Genomic DNA, 16,853 nt, shown 5'->3' with positions numbered 1-16,853 from the left:
GAGAAAAAACTAGAGTACATCTGAAAATAGCAGGCAGATGAATTCAAATTTGTACAAGGAAATAATATTTAGCACTTTCTGATCCCTGGAACAAAATACCAGGGGACCAGATGGATTTCCAATCATGTGATACTCTCAAATCCAGTCTGAATTCTTTCTTCTACAAAAAATCTTCTTATACAAACACAAGTTATAGGGTTTGGTACAAAGCTGCCTAGGTGAAGCCCAAAGGCCTATGCTGTATAGAAGGTCAAAATCAGAAATAAGTGTTGTGGAAGAAGGAAGAAAAAGAGGAAAGATAACACTGTTAGTACAGAGCTTAGCACATAAGAAAAAATAAATCTGGATTGGGAACACAAAAAAAGAAAGAGACCAAAGAGATGAGAACTGGATGAAAAAAAGGAAAAAAAAAAAAAAGGATGCACCTACAGATTTCAAAGTTGGCGAGAATGAATAGATCTAGTTTGATTTCTTTTTGTCAAGATCAAGGGACCTACAACTGGATCACAGAAGAATAAAGATAGCAGCGAATGTGGCAGAGAACAACAGATTAAACAACCTGGGAGCTACAGCAGCTGTGAGAAGTACGATGCAGAAATCAGCAAAGGGACAGAATGGAGAAAGAAGTAAGATCAGATTTCAATATACAGTTTACGCTTGATATTGGAAGCATATGGGAAAATATTAAGAAAGGGGTTAGAAAAGTGCCATGAGTTGCTCTTTATCATTACCACACCCTTGAAATAATCAGGCCTCATGCTGCAGCATATGAAGCAGACAGGAGGCAGGTTGTGTGGGCTGGTAGGATTATTTCTTCTTTTCCATGTCTTAGTGTAATTGAATCAGTTGCACCACAGCCTGGTTTTGTTCTCTTAGGAACCACGAGGAACCAAACTCTGTATGAGGCAGGATACCTGATGATGTGGACCAATGGTCTGATCCAGCACAGCAAATGTTATGATAATAAGAGATGCAAAATCAATCTTTGCATAAAATCCTGTGTGTAAAAGACTTTGAAATTGTGATGCTTCTAAAATCCATGCAGAGCAAAAGACAAACACAGCTCCTTTAGCCTGTGCTTTTGCCACCTCCCCATTCTTATTTTCCATGCCTGAGGAGTTCATGATTAGACTATGAGCTTCATCAAAGGGCAATTTTCAGCTGCCAAATAGATTTGTACAATAAATCCACATGGGACCAGATTAACAAGCAAGAGAGACATCAGAAATCAAAACCCTAGCTGCTGTAATTCCATAGAAAACTTGAAAGGATGATGTGCAATGATATTTAGACTTTTAAAGAGACACTGCTAGAATACTACAGCTAGCTTTCATTAGGAATTTGGCTTTTCTGTCTCGCATCCTTCCCAAGAGTTCTTTCCATTAGTAGACTTAAGTCCCACTGATATTCAAGGTTGCACCATGCAGAACTGTTTAGTGGGCTTCAGTTGAAAGAGTAACATTTCATGCAGAAAAAAAACACAGACAGGTGTGTATGACTGCAATTGTCTGTTTTGTGTCACCATTCATTTAATTAATAGAAAATTAAAATCTTCAAGAATATAATTTGCTTCACTTGTGTAGTTTTCTGTTTGTTCTAATAATCCGTATTGTGAAAGCAGTTAGGCCTCTAACAATTCTACATCTGAAGCCATGCCAGATACTCAGTTGTAACCTTAAACTGAATAAACAGGATTTATAAATGGGCCTGACCACAACTTGACAGTCATTTTCAGCCTTCTGGCTATACAAAATACGGTTTAATTTCTGAATATGGCAGCAATGATTTAATTCTAGGAGATCCTGCTGCTTCTGATAGCACCTGCAAGAACCCACTCCCTTGGCTGACAATGGGATCACACTGGTTGCTTTTATGCCTTCACATAAGTACACTGGTTTTGTTCATTTTCAGATGGTGCCCCAGTAACAGTATCTTGTCAGCTGAATGAAAACATGGGGACAAGGCACGAGTCCATACCTTGTTCCCTCACAAAGCGTGGTATCTTTTCCATGTGGACACAAATGCAATTAATTGCAAATGGACTTTTTGCTTCTAAGCTGTCTGCGTTTGCAATGTCAGCACCAGGAATCTTCAATCTAATCCCATTCATAACTTCTAGAAAATGGATATAACAGCATTTCTGGTTCCACACAGTCTTGCTCTTAATTTCCCTTCTAGGTAAGCAGTTTGATAACCCTTTTAAATCTGTACCTAGTACCACCTCTCTTCCCGGGAATATGGAAACACTGGGCTGCAACCAAGGAAAGTATAGAAGTAGTTGAGGGAGAAAGATCTCATTAAAAACAAAACAAAACAAAACAAAGCAGAGATATCAGTTATTTACAGTATAATAGAAGGGAAAAAAAAAAAAAAGAGAAACCAGCATTCAGAAAGGTACAGAATCAAGGTAACATCTGTCTTCCTTTCCTCAGCCCCACAGAATCTGATGTGTCCCTTGGTTTAATAAACCAGCTGCTAACTAGGAGATGCTCACATCATTTGCAAGTAAAAAGAAAGGATTGTAGGGATTTGTTGGAACAAGCACTTTAAGACTAAATTCCAAACAGAAGTGGTAAACAGCAGAGCTAAGGCAACTCCCATTGCATGATAGTGGAAAAGAGTTGAGAGCAAGAAGGGAGCACATGATGGCTCTGCTTTGCTATTCTAAATACATGCACGTCCAGTGTACCTCTACAGAACTAGATGCTTCCAACTCTGCAGAGTCAGATCTGCTATGATCTCATCCCATCATTACTTTCTGTTGTGTTGAAAAAATGAAAGAAACACAAAGCAATTACAAACCACAGTACGGGATGGGACCTGATCTCCAGTTACACTGACAGACAGCCCACAATAATCTATCTCCAGCAGAGACAAAGGAACTAATTTAAGATACTTTTACTTCCAAAGGGCTCAGATTGTACTAGGCTGCTTTTTTGGAGTGGGGAAGCAGAGATTTTATTCGATCAGCTTTGAAATTGCTTCCAAAAGGCAGAGAAGTTAGCTGATTTTTCATTTCGTTGTAGTTGAAGACCATATATATTTCTCCTTTTGTAACATGTTTATATCAACAAAATCTGGGTTAGGATATAGAACTCATTTTTTCTGCCAAGTCTGTGGAGAGTTCTCATCCAAGACTTAGCTCATCTGACTCAATCCAGCCTAAGAGGACCAGAAAACACAGGTTTGTGGCTGCAAGCCACAAGTCATGGTGCTGTGCTTGCAGACTAATCATTATGTTACTCTGGCAATCCAAGGAAGACGAATGCTCACTGTCTTCTGGTTGGTTTGCTCCTTCCCACGTGCCTTTGCTCATTTTCTAAATGCCATTAACCTTCACACTGTCGTATTCACCAAGACTAAAAGGTACAATTAGAATATCTTGAAAAGTGAATCACAATTTACTAAAAAGAATTGGTGGACACAAAACGGGCAGGAAAATATAGAAAACAGGAAGCAAACTTTCGCAATGGGTAACAACTAAAGAAAACATAATAAGCAGAAACCTTAATTTAATTATTCAATCCTTAGATTACTACAAGATAACTATTTTTTTTTTCTCTTATACTGTTCTTACTATTACATCTGCTTCCAATTTGAGTCACTTTGGACCAGAACTGGAAGCAGAACTATGAAGAAAAAAAAAAACATTCTTCTGTATTTCTCAGCATCTGCCTTTGAAAGACATGCCCAGGCCTCAGAGGGTTTGCTAAACGCACATTTTGGAGATCACTTTTTTGGAAAGAAACTTCTGGATGCTTGTGAAACTTACCCGTACTTAGGAAATGTGTAAAACCTGGGAGATAATGGAAACCAGAAATAGGAAAAGTCTCAGACTTCATAGAAGATGTAAACAGTTTACAGGAATGCGCATCAGAAAGCACAGAATAAACCCCATCTCTCTTCTTTTCCCTTCTGCAAATAGTTGTCAAATGTGCTCTGTGGCAAGAACATTGCTGCAACCATTTCTGTTGGTGCCTGAATGCTGGCAAAAGTCCAAATTAAAATTATTTGCAAGTCTGTGCACTAGGCGTCCAATTACGAGAATGATCTACATCTTACTGGCATACAGAAGAAATGTTATGCGACTGCAAGCTCCCTCAAAACAACTCAATTTCTGACTATTGACTGTAATAAAGTGCTTATGAGTAAGGCATACGTAAAAATTCCTCAGAAATATAGTATGCAATATGCAATAATAAGGAAGATAAAGAAAATCTTTCATTGCCTACAGTTAAGTACAAAGAAATAGTGCTGCAATTTCAGGGACAAATGATATATTAGTAACAATACGGTTACTTTGGGCAGAAATGGGTCAAACCAGAGCAGTCCACCCTGAAAGAGTAGCAAGAGGAAAGGCTTTCACCTTGTCATCCTGCTTTATTTCTGCCACATCTTCGTGGCAATTCACTGGTTCATTACTTGTATAAAATAATTCAGTAAACACTAGCCAGGTTACAGGGCATACATAATGGCAGCTCTTCCCTTTTATTAGACTCTCATCTCTGCAGTAACTGGATAAGGGGCTGGGATGCAGTGCTTTTTATCCAGCTCTGCTACCAGTTTATCAGCAGCTCAGTATTTAAGTACTTCCATCTCTGAAATACAAACTATTGGCTCTGATCTACCAAGAAAGTTATCTTGGTTTTATGCCAATAGAGCATTAAAAAAAGATGCAATTCATTAATCTACTAAACAGAACAAGGCAAACTTCAGCAAGATGGTACATGATTTGTACAACACACGGCACATTACTGATGACACACTCACTCACAAGAAGATGGCTCACAGAACCTTCAGGGACATTTACTCTCTATTTATTTGGGGTGAGTTCTGTAGAGATGAGGGCTTCTAACAGTTAGGCAGGCCATGACTTTGCCAGTTTCTCCAGCCAGGTTCTATCTGCCAATTGCTGCTGTATCATCAGGCACAATTTTACCTCTACCTTCTCCTACTGTAAATGACTGGAGAGGATGCAAGCAAAACCAAATCAAACCAACCAACAAAAATAAAAAAACCAACAACAGCTAAGTTATGGTATTCATCACCTCTGGCTTGCTTCACCACTTCAGTGAGCTGAGTAGTTGGACTCAAAAGAGGAAAAACTCTTCCAGCATGAGCATGGGTTCTGTGGAAGAGCATTCCTGAAATTCCCAAAATCCTCCTTTCAACAATGGTGTTTTGAACTATCAACAATTTCTTATGAACGCATGGCCACTCTGCGTGGTGTTGTTCTGCCTAATTCCAACATTTCTGCAAATGAATGGCTTTCCCCTCTCATCAACTCTGGTGATAAAAGTTGGGGTATTCTACTCTTCTAACTCAGAAGCATCAGACTGGACAGAATTAATTCTTTTCTTGATTCTCCCACAGACTTTCTTCAAAAAGGGATCCATGTCACCAGTAAAATCTCCTTCAAAGGGTCCTGTCAAGATATCTGGAATAATTTAAAATCTCATTTGTTACTCCTTGTCGTGCATATCCCTTTGAAGCAAGAAGTTGAAGTCTACTTACATTAGTACTTCATCTCCTCCACCAGGCACAACATGTCAAGGAAAATGCCTTTCCAACATAGCACATACTAAAAGAGCATGAAGCTGAGTTTTGAGATTTGCTGTGTTGCTAATATACCTGTTTGGGAACGCAAATGTATACATGGCACAAAATATATCAACTTGTAGGATGATGAACACAGTAAGCTGAACAGCCCAGTGCAGCATGTTACTACAGGGGTCTTAACTAGTAGGCCAGGTAACAAAGAATCAAGAAGAATAAAGTGTATCATGATAGGATATGGTAACAACAAAGAGACACACAAGTTTAAAAATGAATCACACGGAAGAAACTTAAAAGAATATCCATATGTGTTAGTGCAGATTTGATTATTTTGGGCCCATGATTGCTCCTGATTGTACCGTGTAGAACCTCTCATGGTACAGCCTTACATTCAGTATTCTACAAGCCAAATAAGACAAGATGGCTCAACATCCTGCAAAAGGAGGACAGCAATAAAAACCTGGAGGGTAATAGTTCCATTGAAGGAGTAATACACACTGCTTTCACACAGCGTGACAAATGATAGGCAGTTTCTGAACATTTTTTGTTTTGATTGTGTGATTGTAAACTGGTAGAAGTAGGAAGGAGAATTCCTCATTGAAATGGGCCGCTTTGTTTTAAGCAGCTTTCAAATGGAGACACTGCTGTTCTAAGACTCAATTGGACAATCCAGACAAAATGAAAGAGTCTGGACTTTTTTTCCCCTTCTTTTCTTCTTCCTCATGTTGAATAAAACCTTAGATAAGATCAATAGTTCCTTTAGTTTTATGTTTCTCTTCCTTAAGGGTAGATGGCTTATTGCATTTCTATTGATCACACAGACAGAGAGATTCAACAGAGACAAGTCATCTTCTCTTTTGCTCTCATTTCTGCCCTCCCCCATACCCATTGGAAATCAAACGACTTTCAATCGAGGCTGGGGTCACAACTGTTTCTCATTTACATATCACTAGTAACAAATTCATACCTTATTTTTCACTCACTAAAATGCTTTAGAAATGAAAGTCACATTTCTATCCAAGATATGAACACACTGTGCCTTCAAAAAACTTTAGGAACTTCTTTTCTGGACTTTCTATCAGACAGGCTGCCTGTTGGTTTAACTCAGCCCTCCTACAACACTGCTCTGTGGTGAGAGGAGGCTCACCTGAAGCTCTATGCATTTAATACTTAAGCCTCTTGCAGTCTTTTTAAAGCTTTCTTGTTTTTCCTAAATTCTTTGCAAACTCCCTATCAGATATGGGCAACTCCAAGCACAAGAAGTTCATATCTCAGTTTACAGCCAGCAAAGCAGCCGCATTCACCATTACTTTCACCATTTTCAAGCAGGAAGAAAGATCAGGATCCAGAACTGCTATCAACACTATCAGAAGTCTGACCACCAGCTTACTAAGTGGTGGTGGACTTGGGAGACTGTTGCATAAAACATTTTAAATCTGCTGGCACACACTTAAGCAAATTTAGTTTGAAGATACTAAAGGAAGTAGAGAGCAAATCATTAGACATTGATAAAAACTGATGTCCAACTGCTTTTAGATGTTACTCTGATTATCTAGGAAATGAGTTAAATTCTCCATGGAGATCACTAGGAGTTTTACCATTGATATTAGTCAAGGTAGAATTTTCCTCCACTGTCTATAGGTTTAAAATCCTGCCACAACCTGTGGTGCCTATTAAAAACCCATTAGCACTTCTCAGAGTAGGGAGCACTAAGTGTAGTGCTCAGGGCAGTTATACTCTCTTTCTTTAAACTGTCTTCAGATATTTCTTCTGCCTTTTCTATCTTGGAAATAACGTGTCGAGCACTGTTAAAACAGTAGTCGAGAACTTGCTGGCTACGTTCTATGGAATATAAAAGGATAGTATAGAGCTTGAAAAGAACAGTAATTTGAATGTCTTATTGTTATTTGTAATAAAGGCTCTTTCCTTAAGGGTCTTTTCGGATCCTTAACCACATATTAATGCTCCACATATGAGGATTGCTCCCTTGTGGGAGAAATAAGGTGGAGCATGGAATCCCTTCCAAGAAAGCAACAGGCTTGGGAAAGGAACAAAAAGAATTCACCATTTGAGTAAGTGGAGAATTAAGAACAGCTAAACACAATTACCAGAGTTCAGACTGTACTTCAGAAGTGCCAAAAGGCTCCTGTCTCAGATGCACTCAGCATAAGTGCAGTCTTTCCCACAGTATCTAGAACCTCATTTGGTAACAAATTCAGGTCCATCTAGTTCATAGTCAAAGCCATGGCCTGAGCTCACAGATCAGCTACCTTTGGCTGATAGTAACAGGAAATTCCAAGTGCAAAATTCTCAGTGCAGGCTCCTAAGTTTAGCCAAGCAAATGCTCAGATTGACTGCAACAGAAAGTGTATGACTCCTAATACTCATGTTAATTACCTTAGACTTACCTTAGACTGTGAATGCCATTAGACATAAATACTCTGCATCATCTCAAAAACATTCCTTCCTTCAGCTCAATGCTTTTGGCATTAGACTGGAATTTCTTTTTACTTCAGTGTCAAATGAAACCTCATAGCAAGGAATCCACTTCCTTGGCATGGAAGATTAAAGGAGAGAGGGATCATGGAAAGATTTAGCTGAGAAGAAACCCAGAAGGCACAGCTACACTCGTACACAAGGAAGCTGGCAATATCAAACAGCAAGAAAACAGCACTCCCTCTTTATTCGTCCAAGCTCATGAGGCATGCATTAGAAGGAGGGTGGACGTAGTTCTTTGGAAGATGTTCTTACTTTGTAGAGGCCGTGGCTGCAGCCGCAGTACGTGCTCTCCATGGTGTAGCTCCTCAGCACACCCATTTCCTGCCACACCACCACCCGGGCCGTCGACTTGCGGGACTTTTCTACAAGGAAGCTGCAGCTGTTCATGACAAAAGCAGGGGCCACTTTGTCCAGGATTTTAGGAAGAGTCTATGAGAAAGTATCAGCAATTAGAAAATGAATTGAACAGATGCACGTGCATTTGTATCACCCACACATCTACAGAGACCTATGCTTTCTAAAGTGCGTATCACCAAATCTATCTGTAGAAACTGTCACTGTGATGTTCCAACTAGTGCCAAACTGGACTCATCTTCATCCCAAGTGAAATCTTCATATTCTAATGTTTGTCTTTTTTTTTTTCCCCAGTCACAGACAAAAATGCTAGAAGCACATTTGGTACATCCCATACAAAATGAAGTATCTGCACACCAAATAGTTTTGGACTGCTGAAGTCACTTACAACGTTTTACTTTCAAGCTGCTTCAACATTAACTACATTTCCCTGTTCTGTCTCGCGGGTTGCAGTCATAGCTCTGCACACAATGTTTCCATTCTCTCCTTTCCAGCTCCTCCCATTATGCATTCACAATTTGACAAGGGATTCAGCTACAGGAAGAATTTTGTTTGAACAAAGCACATAGCAGAGAAAGGGAAAGTGTAATCCCACTGAAGGTCACAGATAATTATAGGAAAATAGAGCTTAACATTTAACTATCTTGCATTGTGAAATAAACCAAAATATTCTCATCTGGGATCACATGGTACATTGGTTACACTCCACATAGAAAATGACAGTAAAGAGTAAATATGAAAATTCAGTAAAATTATCTCTTAGCTCTGAGTAATTTTCTTATTCTAGACATCATTTTTCTCAACAACAGCCTATAAACACTGCTAATACACTGTGCTATCAAATATTTCTATCAGCATGGATGCAACACTTCTTCATGCTACCTGTAAAAATATATTCTAGATACATTAACACTAGGTGTGCTGTGTAGAAATTGGGCTTTTACATACATATGCACATACATGCATATAAATCGTAGTACTTCCATGCTGCCCAAAGACCATCTGGTCCATCAAGTGAAGAGCAAGAAAAATAAGAACTTTCATTATTTCTTTGATGACAGCTTTCTTAAACTTCTGAATGGAATGGAATCATCCAGAAGGAGCTTCTGCTCATTGCTGATGGCATTTATCCTCGAATTTCATTCAGTTTAGGTGGTGAAAGCCAACCAGCTAATTTCACTTTCCAATAACAATCAGTGAAATTGATTGATTCTAAGCAATTCTAGTTCCACTCTGTTGAGCTTTACGTCATCGCTCTGTACAGGAATACATGGTTTCATCAAAACTGAAAAAGTAATGTTTAATAGCAGGTCTTCTCTTAAAGCATGACTGATGCAGATGATAAATCTTTGGCCTAAACTATTCTGCCACATCCACTGCAAACATCTTAATCATACATACCTCTGTAATAAAGCAAATGTTATTTCCAGTATATCCTATCTACAGCTGTGAATGGACCCTACCAGTTCTGTAAGGTGCAGATCTATAGATCCATAAAATCCATTCATCAGATGAAAAAAATGATGAATAGGAACAAAGTGAGAGGTTACATTTCAAGTCTGAGACCAGCATGAGCCTAACTCTTAAGTCAAGATCTGCACTGTGTTATTAAGAGCTACAGCATTCCTTTTCTTGTGAGAATACTGAACAGAGGAATCTTTAAAATTGATTACTTGCTCTGGACTAAACATTCACTGCTTCTGAATTGCCTCCAAAGTACAATTTGCTGCAAAATATTATAATTCCATGCAGCACTTCCAGGTTTTCCTGGAGCCGGGTTAAAAATACAGCACAGTCACCCAAACAATTATAATCCTGAGCACAATCATTAGATCCAGTTAAACCGCGCGTGAAGGCCCAGATAGTTTTCATTCTGCCCTTATCTGAGGCAACACACAGATTTTTGTAAATATGAAATACCATAATCAGATCCCTAATCCAGTTTAGTCTTTAAAAACAATTGAAATTATATGCATAATCAATCTTTTACATTTGATTAAATAGAAACGCTGGCAGGTAACAGTAATGTCTCTGTAGTCAGGACTCATTTAGAAGCATTAGCAAATCTGAATTTAATATTCTTTTCATTTCACCAGCTTTCACTGGATTTCACACTAATAGTTCTTTCTTCTCTGCTTTTCTCATTAATTATCTTTCAGTTGTATTTTTGGGATGGTGAAAATACATCTTTTCAAAGGATTCTTTTATGACAATACATTAGTATAACTGCACACCCTGTCTCTCACACAGCTAGATTTAGCATGCACAACAGCAGGGGTGCTGCTCCTCATACAGGACCCCTGTCCATAAACCTCCATTCCCATTTGGTCAGAATGGAATTAGGATTCTTTACTGATGCCCCTTCAGAGACTGCTGTCCAAGGGCCTGGAATGGCGATTAAAAGGAGAAATCCTGAAGCTGGGTTTTGTGATGCCAATGCTATGCAAGTCATCTGAGGCCAAATATTAGAAGGTAACAATGACTCTTTCTCTCATGAATGGTCAAGGGCTACAGCAAAGGCTATTCAAAAATCACAATTTTCTTGAGGTATTGCATTCATGTTTTTGGGAAGTAAATCCATCATGGAGACCAGGATCATCCCTGGGATGATCATGATTACTCATGGGAGGAAGGACAGAAACTTCCCATATTGTGCAAAAGGGAGAATTCTAATCACAAAATCTTTCATCTAGGCCACTGCAGATTCTTGGACACTCTTGGAGACTTGCTCTTGGTTTCTTCATTGCAGATTCAAGACAGGCACCAGATGCTGAAAGCAGCATTTGAATTCTGTTTGTGTAACAGTGAGCTATCCTCACCTTTTCCAGCTCTCTGAATTCAAATACAACAAGCGATGTTCTGATTGTAAGCACCCTACCTGCTTTCCTTGTGAAACAAGTGTTTCCACAAGGACTTCTCATGAGTTGTGGATGAGAGAAGCACATGTATACTTGGAACTTACAAAACACAAAAATACAACATTCCTATTAGTCAGTGGCTGAAGACAGTAAAAGAGCATCTTAATAAAATGAAATAGAGATCCACCTATTGACAATATTATTGCTGATAGCTGGTGCATGAAGATACCAGGAATTATTTGAATTTTTCTGCATCTCTACTCCTCTGGAGAAAGAGAAGTTTGCATATACCTACAGAACTTGTGATCTGACCTCATCTTAAGGAGAGGTGTAGGTGTACATGTATGCCAGCAACTGCAGAAAGGAACAAAGTGGACCTACCCTGTAGCCAACATCTTCTGTGATAACTGCTGTGTCAACCATGCAGCCTGCTTGCCACAAAGTCTCCTTGATGCTGCAACCATAGAGGAACACATTCTTTTTCTGGGAGTGGCCATGGTAGTCACAGAATACCTAGAGAGGAAAAAAAGGGAAAATCTTGAATATTGAAGTAAGTTTCCTGGTTCTTCACAACAGACACTATAAACACTATATGTGAAGAATTCTTTTCAGTTCTCTTCAGAAAAACTCAGTGCTCTGGGCCCAGCCTATAATCAGTGTCAAACTTTGTTAGTCATCTGTACCTTGCTTTATCTATTGGATCTGACATGATCTCATGAATCCAGTGTCAACACCAGTGCATTTCTGTCTACAGCAGAAATAAACATGACACCTGTGCAAGATTCTATGCCAACTCAGGAACCTGAGAGTTCATGGTAACTTATGATACAACACAGCAATTTGTCAGGCTCCTCTGACTTCTCAACTCCAGCATTATCTTCAGCAGATTTAAAAACTGCACCTTTCCCCAGTAATTAATCACCTTGGCTTCTTTAAATTCAAAAACTGTGCTATGTATTTTTCAGGAAAATGTAATTGTGCAATTGTGTAAAAATGTATCATACGTGGTCAGATCTTCACTTGAATTCCTGGACATCAAGCACAGAGCATTATCTGTCTTTGTGACAAATAATCTGATTCCATACTCTATCATACGTTCCATAATCTATCTATCTAATCCATCTCTCATGTCATATAAACTAGGTACAAGGTACATTAACAGGTTTTAATGGAAGTTTTGATTGCCCTCATAGGCAGATATCAACTCCAACAAAAATGAAAATCACAATTTAATGACCCAAGAGGTAAATATTGACACAAGTGTTAAATAATAATCAATCTCATTGCCCTCAGAAATATGAAGTCAATACAGACTGCTGTTACATATATTCTGTGTGCCTGTCTCAGGAAAATTCAGAAATCTGTCAACGAAAAGACAAGGCTTTCTGAAGAGAAGACATCGGTTCATTTTAAAACAATATTTAGTGCTGATTAGAAAGGAACTTCATGATCTCATTTAAATAGTTTTCTGAGGCATGTATCAGAGACAAAGGGACAGGTGTCAAGAGGTAGGGAAGAACTACGGATCAATTAAAAAAAATGAGGGAGAAAAACATGTATTCTTGTATAAGCACAGACAGATGAAGTAGATCAACTTCTTCCACCAACTGTTAAGGCAAGTTTTAGCCTAGTATGCTTATTTACTAGTTACACTGTAACTGAGTTTAGCTGCAGCTGGTCAGGAAGTTTAATAATCTAGGAACTGAGTATTTAAATACTTGCAGCTGCTCGGACAAGCTGTACACTGACTGGAGATGCTAAGACACACACACACAGAGATTCATCCCACAAGTCCTAACTAACCGCACAGCTGTAGCCACAGAACACCCTGAGCTGGACAGGACCTGCAAAAGGATCACCCAGTCCAACTTCAGGCTCCATAGAGACCATCCAAAATTCAAACCGTGTATTGAACCTTCCCCTCTTGACCCTCCCCTGAGGCAGCTCAGTGCTGTTCCCTCTGGTCCTGTGGAGTCACCGGAGAGCAGCGCTGAACCCCCGCTACCTGTGAGGCTCTGCAGGCCGCCACGAGCCTCCCCTCAGCTCCTCTGCCCTAGGCAGAACAAACCAAGGGACTCCAGCAGCTCCTCACACACCTTGCCCTCCAGACCCTTCATCATCTTTGCAGCCATCCTTCAGGCTCTAACAGTTTTACCTTCATATCTTGTGGCACCAAACCTGCACGTAGCACTGGAGCTGAGACCACAGCAGAGCTGAGCCGCCAGGCCGCGTGCACACACAGGGCTTATGCAGCCCTGCACCGCAAGCAACTGCCTGAAACACAGGGAATTATCCCATAAAGGCCCCTTCCAAACAGCTGCATTTATTGGTTCTTTTAATGACGGGCATTTTTCCAGTTAGCGTTCCATCTATGCTTCCAGCAATACAGACATAGATTAGTTTAACCACAGGTACCACCTAGAATTTACTCCTATGAATATCAAAGAAGATTTTATAGCTGTGGTTCTATTTCGAGGCAGAGATCCCAGCTCAACCGGGTATCAATTACCTGCCAATTTACAGAATTACTAACATGCAAGATGCATATATTATTACCTAAAAGATTACTTATCGGAAACCACACAGGGATGATCAGCTGCTCAGATAGCTTTGCTGCCTGATAAGTAGGAGGTCTATAATTCTGCATCTCAAGAAACCTGCCAGTGAGTCCCTAAGTGACAAGTCAGGAACAAGCGTTCCATATTAGTAAAGGATTATAAGAGCCAAGCTCTGTAACACCGTTTCATGCCCTGGGATGTATCACTGATTGCCACCCCCCTCCACAGGAGAGAAGTCAGCGCTACTGGAAATATTTCCATTCCATTTGTGCATAGCATAGACCTTCATTTTAATTAATTTTCCTGAATATTGCAGTTATTCTCAATGTTTATGACAAACTGCTTTCTTTTATAATACATTCTTCTGCTCTATTTTTATTCTACAGAGCAGCTTAAGCCTCAACATTTAGCCAAGAAAATATTGCATTTTGTAGTTGCAGCACCCAATGAAGAACTTTTCTGGGGTTATGTCTGAGCAACCACAAGGCAAGCTTGGGACCTACCTACCCATTTTTCTCTACTCTATGCATCTTGTACAGCTGGGATACTAACACAAAGATTCCAAGTCTTGTGCTCACTGGGGTATGACTCAAGATACACATGCAAATTTTGATCTATTTAAAGTTACATACCAGCATTGAGCATCATAAAGGTAAGGACCTGCTTTCAAACTCAAAAACAATCCCCCTCACAGACTCACTCAATGACTCACAGAATCAGGAAGCTTTTAAAACAAATGAAAAGCAAACAGAAAATGGAAGCAAAAAACTCTGTTGGCAAACAGAACATTTTGAAGTTTCTTTATTTTTTCTTCAAAAATCTCCATCTTTCCTCAGTAGCATTGTGAGAGCACCCAACCTGAGTCTCAAGGTAGACACATCTAGCATTGTTTGTTCACAAAAAGCTACATCCTTCCAGTCAGATCTGTTTCCAAGCTTAACACAGAACACCTTTGAAAGAAAACACTGCTTGGTGTTTCCTGGTCCCTGGGAGCTTCTTTCTGTCCCCTCCAAAAGTAATTTGCTCTTCGCTGCAGCTTGATCTCTCTGTATGAGCTACACTTTTCTGTTGCATACTGCAAGGTGCAACTTGCAAACTGTACCATTTCCTCACCACAAATGCTCAAGGGGAAAGCAGCATCTCTTTCCCCCTCAGTCCCAGCTGCTCCCAAGCTCACTCTCTCATACTCCCACTGCTCTCAGTTGGCAAGAAATCCCCCGCAGTGGAGAGCTGCAATACCACAGAGTACATCCAGCCCCTTCTTTTACTAGGGTTTCCAGAACCAAAAAGAGAAGCAAAAAAAAAAAAAAAAAAAAAAAAAAAAAAAGAAGCACTTAGAAGGCTGTTTTCTATGGCTGAAGTTACCAATTAAAATGGGTTTGGCTTGAAATGCTGTTAACTTTGAAGTTATTTCCTTTTCTCTTTCAAGCATCTTTTCTTTGCTTTGAAGAAACTGCTTGCCCATCCCCAGTATAAATGAAACTAATCCACTCCACAGAAATCATTTGGCTATCAGTGAAATTGGCTTCATGGCATCATGGCAGCGAGTGCAAGGCAGAAGAAACCCAGCTCCCTTCTGTAGTGGGGAAAAGGCATTTGTAAGCATGTTAAAAACCAAAATCAATGTACTCTTCAAAGGCAAAGAAAAATCAGTTTACCAGGACTGACATACTGCCTGTGAGTGAGAGAGATGATACGATCAATAGTCTTACTTCACTCGGCAGGATGAAAACTTCCACTGGGCTCATGTTCAACTTCATGCATTTGGATATGACAGGGATGGTTCTGATAAATTTAAATTAAAAAGACCCAATAAGATAAGCATGGTAAAACAAAACTGATCAGATGTAGCTCAAAACTCAAATAAAATGTAGGTGAGTAAACTCTCAGCTGCAAGTTGAACTTCCAATAGATTCCTTGGACTACAGAGCTGAACGTCAGGGCTGTTGTTTAGGCCAAAAATGGCATATTTCCACAAAAATTCACTTAAAGAAACTCACAGACATTTGCACCTTGTCTGAGGATTTTCTCATTGAGACCAGAGGGAACTGTGCATCTTTGGACATTTCCTGCCTAACTGGGTCTATGAGAGGCCAACCTGCCGGTCCATCCGCTTCCATTCTGTTCATCGACATTTGAAACTCTCAGCATTTTTTATCCTGAAGTCTCAAAACTATTCGGTCTACAGAGCACCAAGACAAAGCAGATGAGGATAGATCCCATATATATCCCAGTAGCATCATCCTCACGAACTTCTGGTCGAAGTCGTTCTCTTCTCACTAAAGCAGCAGGGAAGTTCAACCATTTTGAAGACTATCTCCTGTGTTTCTGTGATTGCACAGATTGCTCCAGCCTCAGCTTTTGCATGATCCATGCAGACCACAGAAGACTACAGACTTCAGCCTTTACAGAATTTCTTCTGTCATTGCCAGAAAGATAGCAATAACCTACTACCAATATCTAGCTTAGTTGAAGTACTTTGAGGATACTAAGGAGCTTTAAAGAATTTATATTCACATTGCAGGTGTGCAAAGACTCTGAAGTTTGGAGTTGGTTAGAAGATTCAGCAGATAATCCAAGACTTTCAAAAACATTCCTGAAGGATGAAAGTGTAACAGCATAGGATGCTTTCCAAATCTCTCCAGCCATAAAGCAAGGCTGCTCACACAATGCAATAAGCAACAGAAGATACTGGGAGTTACTTACCAGAGGGGCCCGGCCGATGCTGCACAGATAATACAGAAGACCTTTGGTGTGGTAAATTGTTGGATGAAGCTGAGAACTGGGCGTCAGCCACTGTCTGTTCAGATCATCTCCACTCAAGGAACAACGGTGGCTGAAATCACAAAGCAACACATCACAAACCCCTGAAAGAAAAGCTGATTCCAAAGAGTTCCCGATTCTGGCAAGACCTGGAGCAATGATGGGAAATGTCAATTAAAATAAAAGATCAAAGATGTTTAACATTGCATTGGAATGAATCAACAGCCAGTACGCTTCAGAGGTGCGTGCTGCATGCAGATTTGAT

At 39.8% G+C, this 16,853-nt stretch overlaps 1 protein-coding gene across 1 annotated transcript in view; it reads right to left on the bottom strand.

The window, feature by feature from the left end:
• AGBL1 (AGBL carboxypeptidase 1) overlaps positions 1-16,853 on the bottom strand; it is a 281,145-nt gene that overhangs the window by 110,704 nt on the left and 153,588 nt on the right. The window contains exons 19-21 of the mRNA XM_042824521.1: positions 16,532-16,661; positions 11,649-11,780; positions 8,308-8,484 (exon numbers count right to left, since the gene is read on the bottom strand). Coding sequence (XP_042680455.1) covers positions 8,308-8,484; positions 11,649-11,780; positions 16,532-16,661 — 439 coding nt within the window. The remainder of the gene's footprint in view (positions 1-8,307; positions 8,485-11,648; positions 11,781-16,531; positions 16,662-16,853) is intronic.

Source organism: Centrocercus urophasianus, unplaced genomic scaffold (assembly GCF_019232065.1).
Source record: "Centrocercus urophasianus isolate 14NV4802_14NV808 unplaced genomic scaffold, USGS_Curo_1.0 seq_23, whole genome shotgun sequence".
Taxonomy (NCBI): Eukaryota; Metazoa; Chordata; class Aves; order Galliformes; family Phasianidae; genus Centrocercus; species Centrocercus urophasianus.
This window is presented reverse-complemented; position numbering and strand designations above follow the sequence as displayed.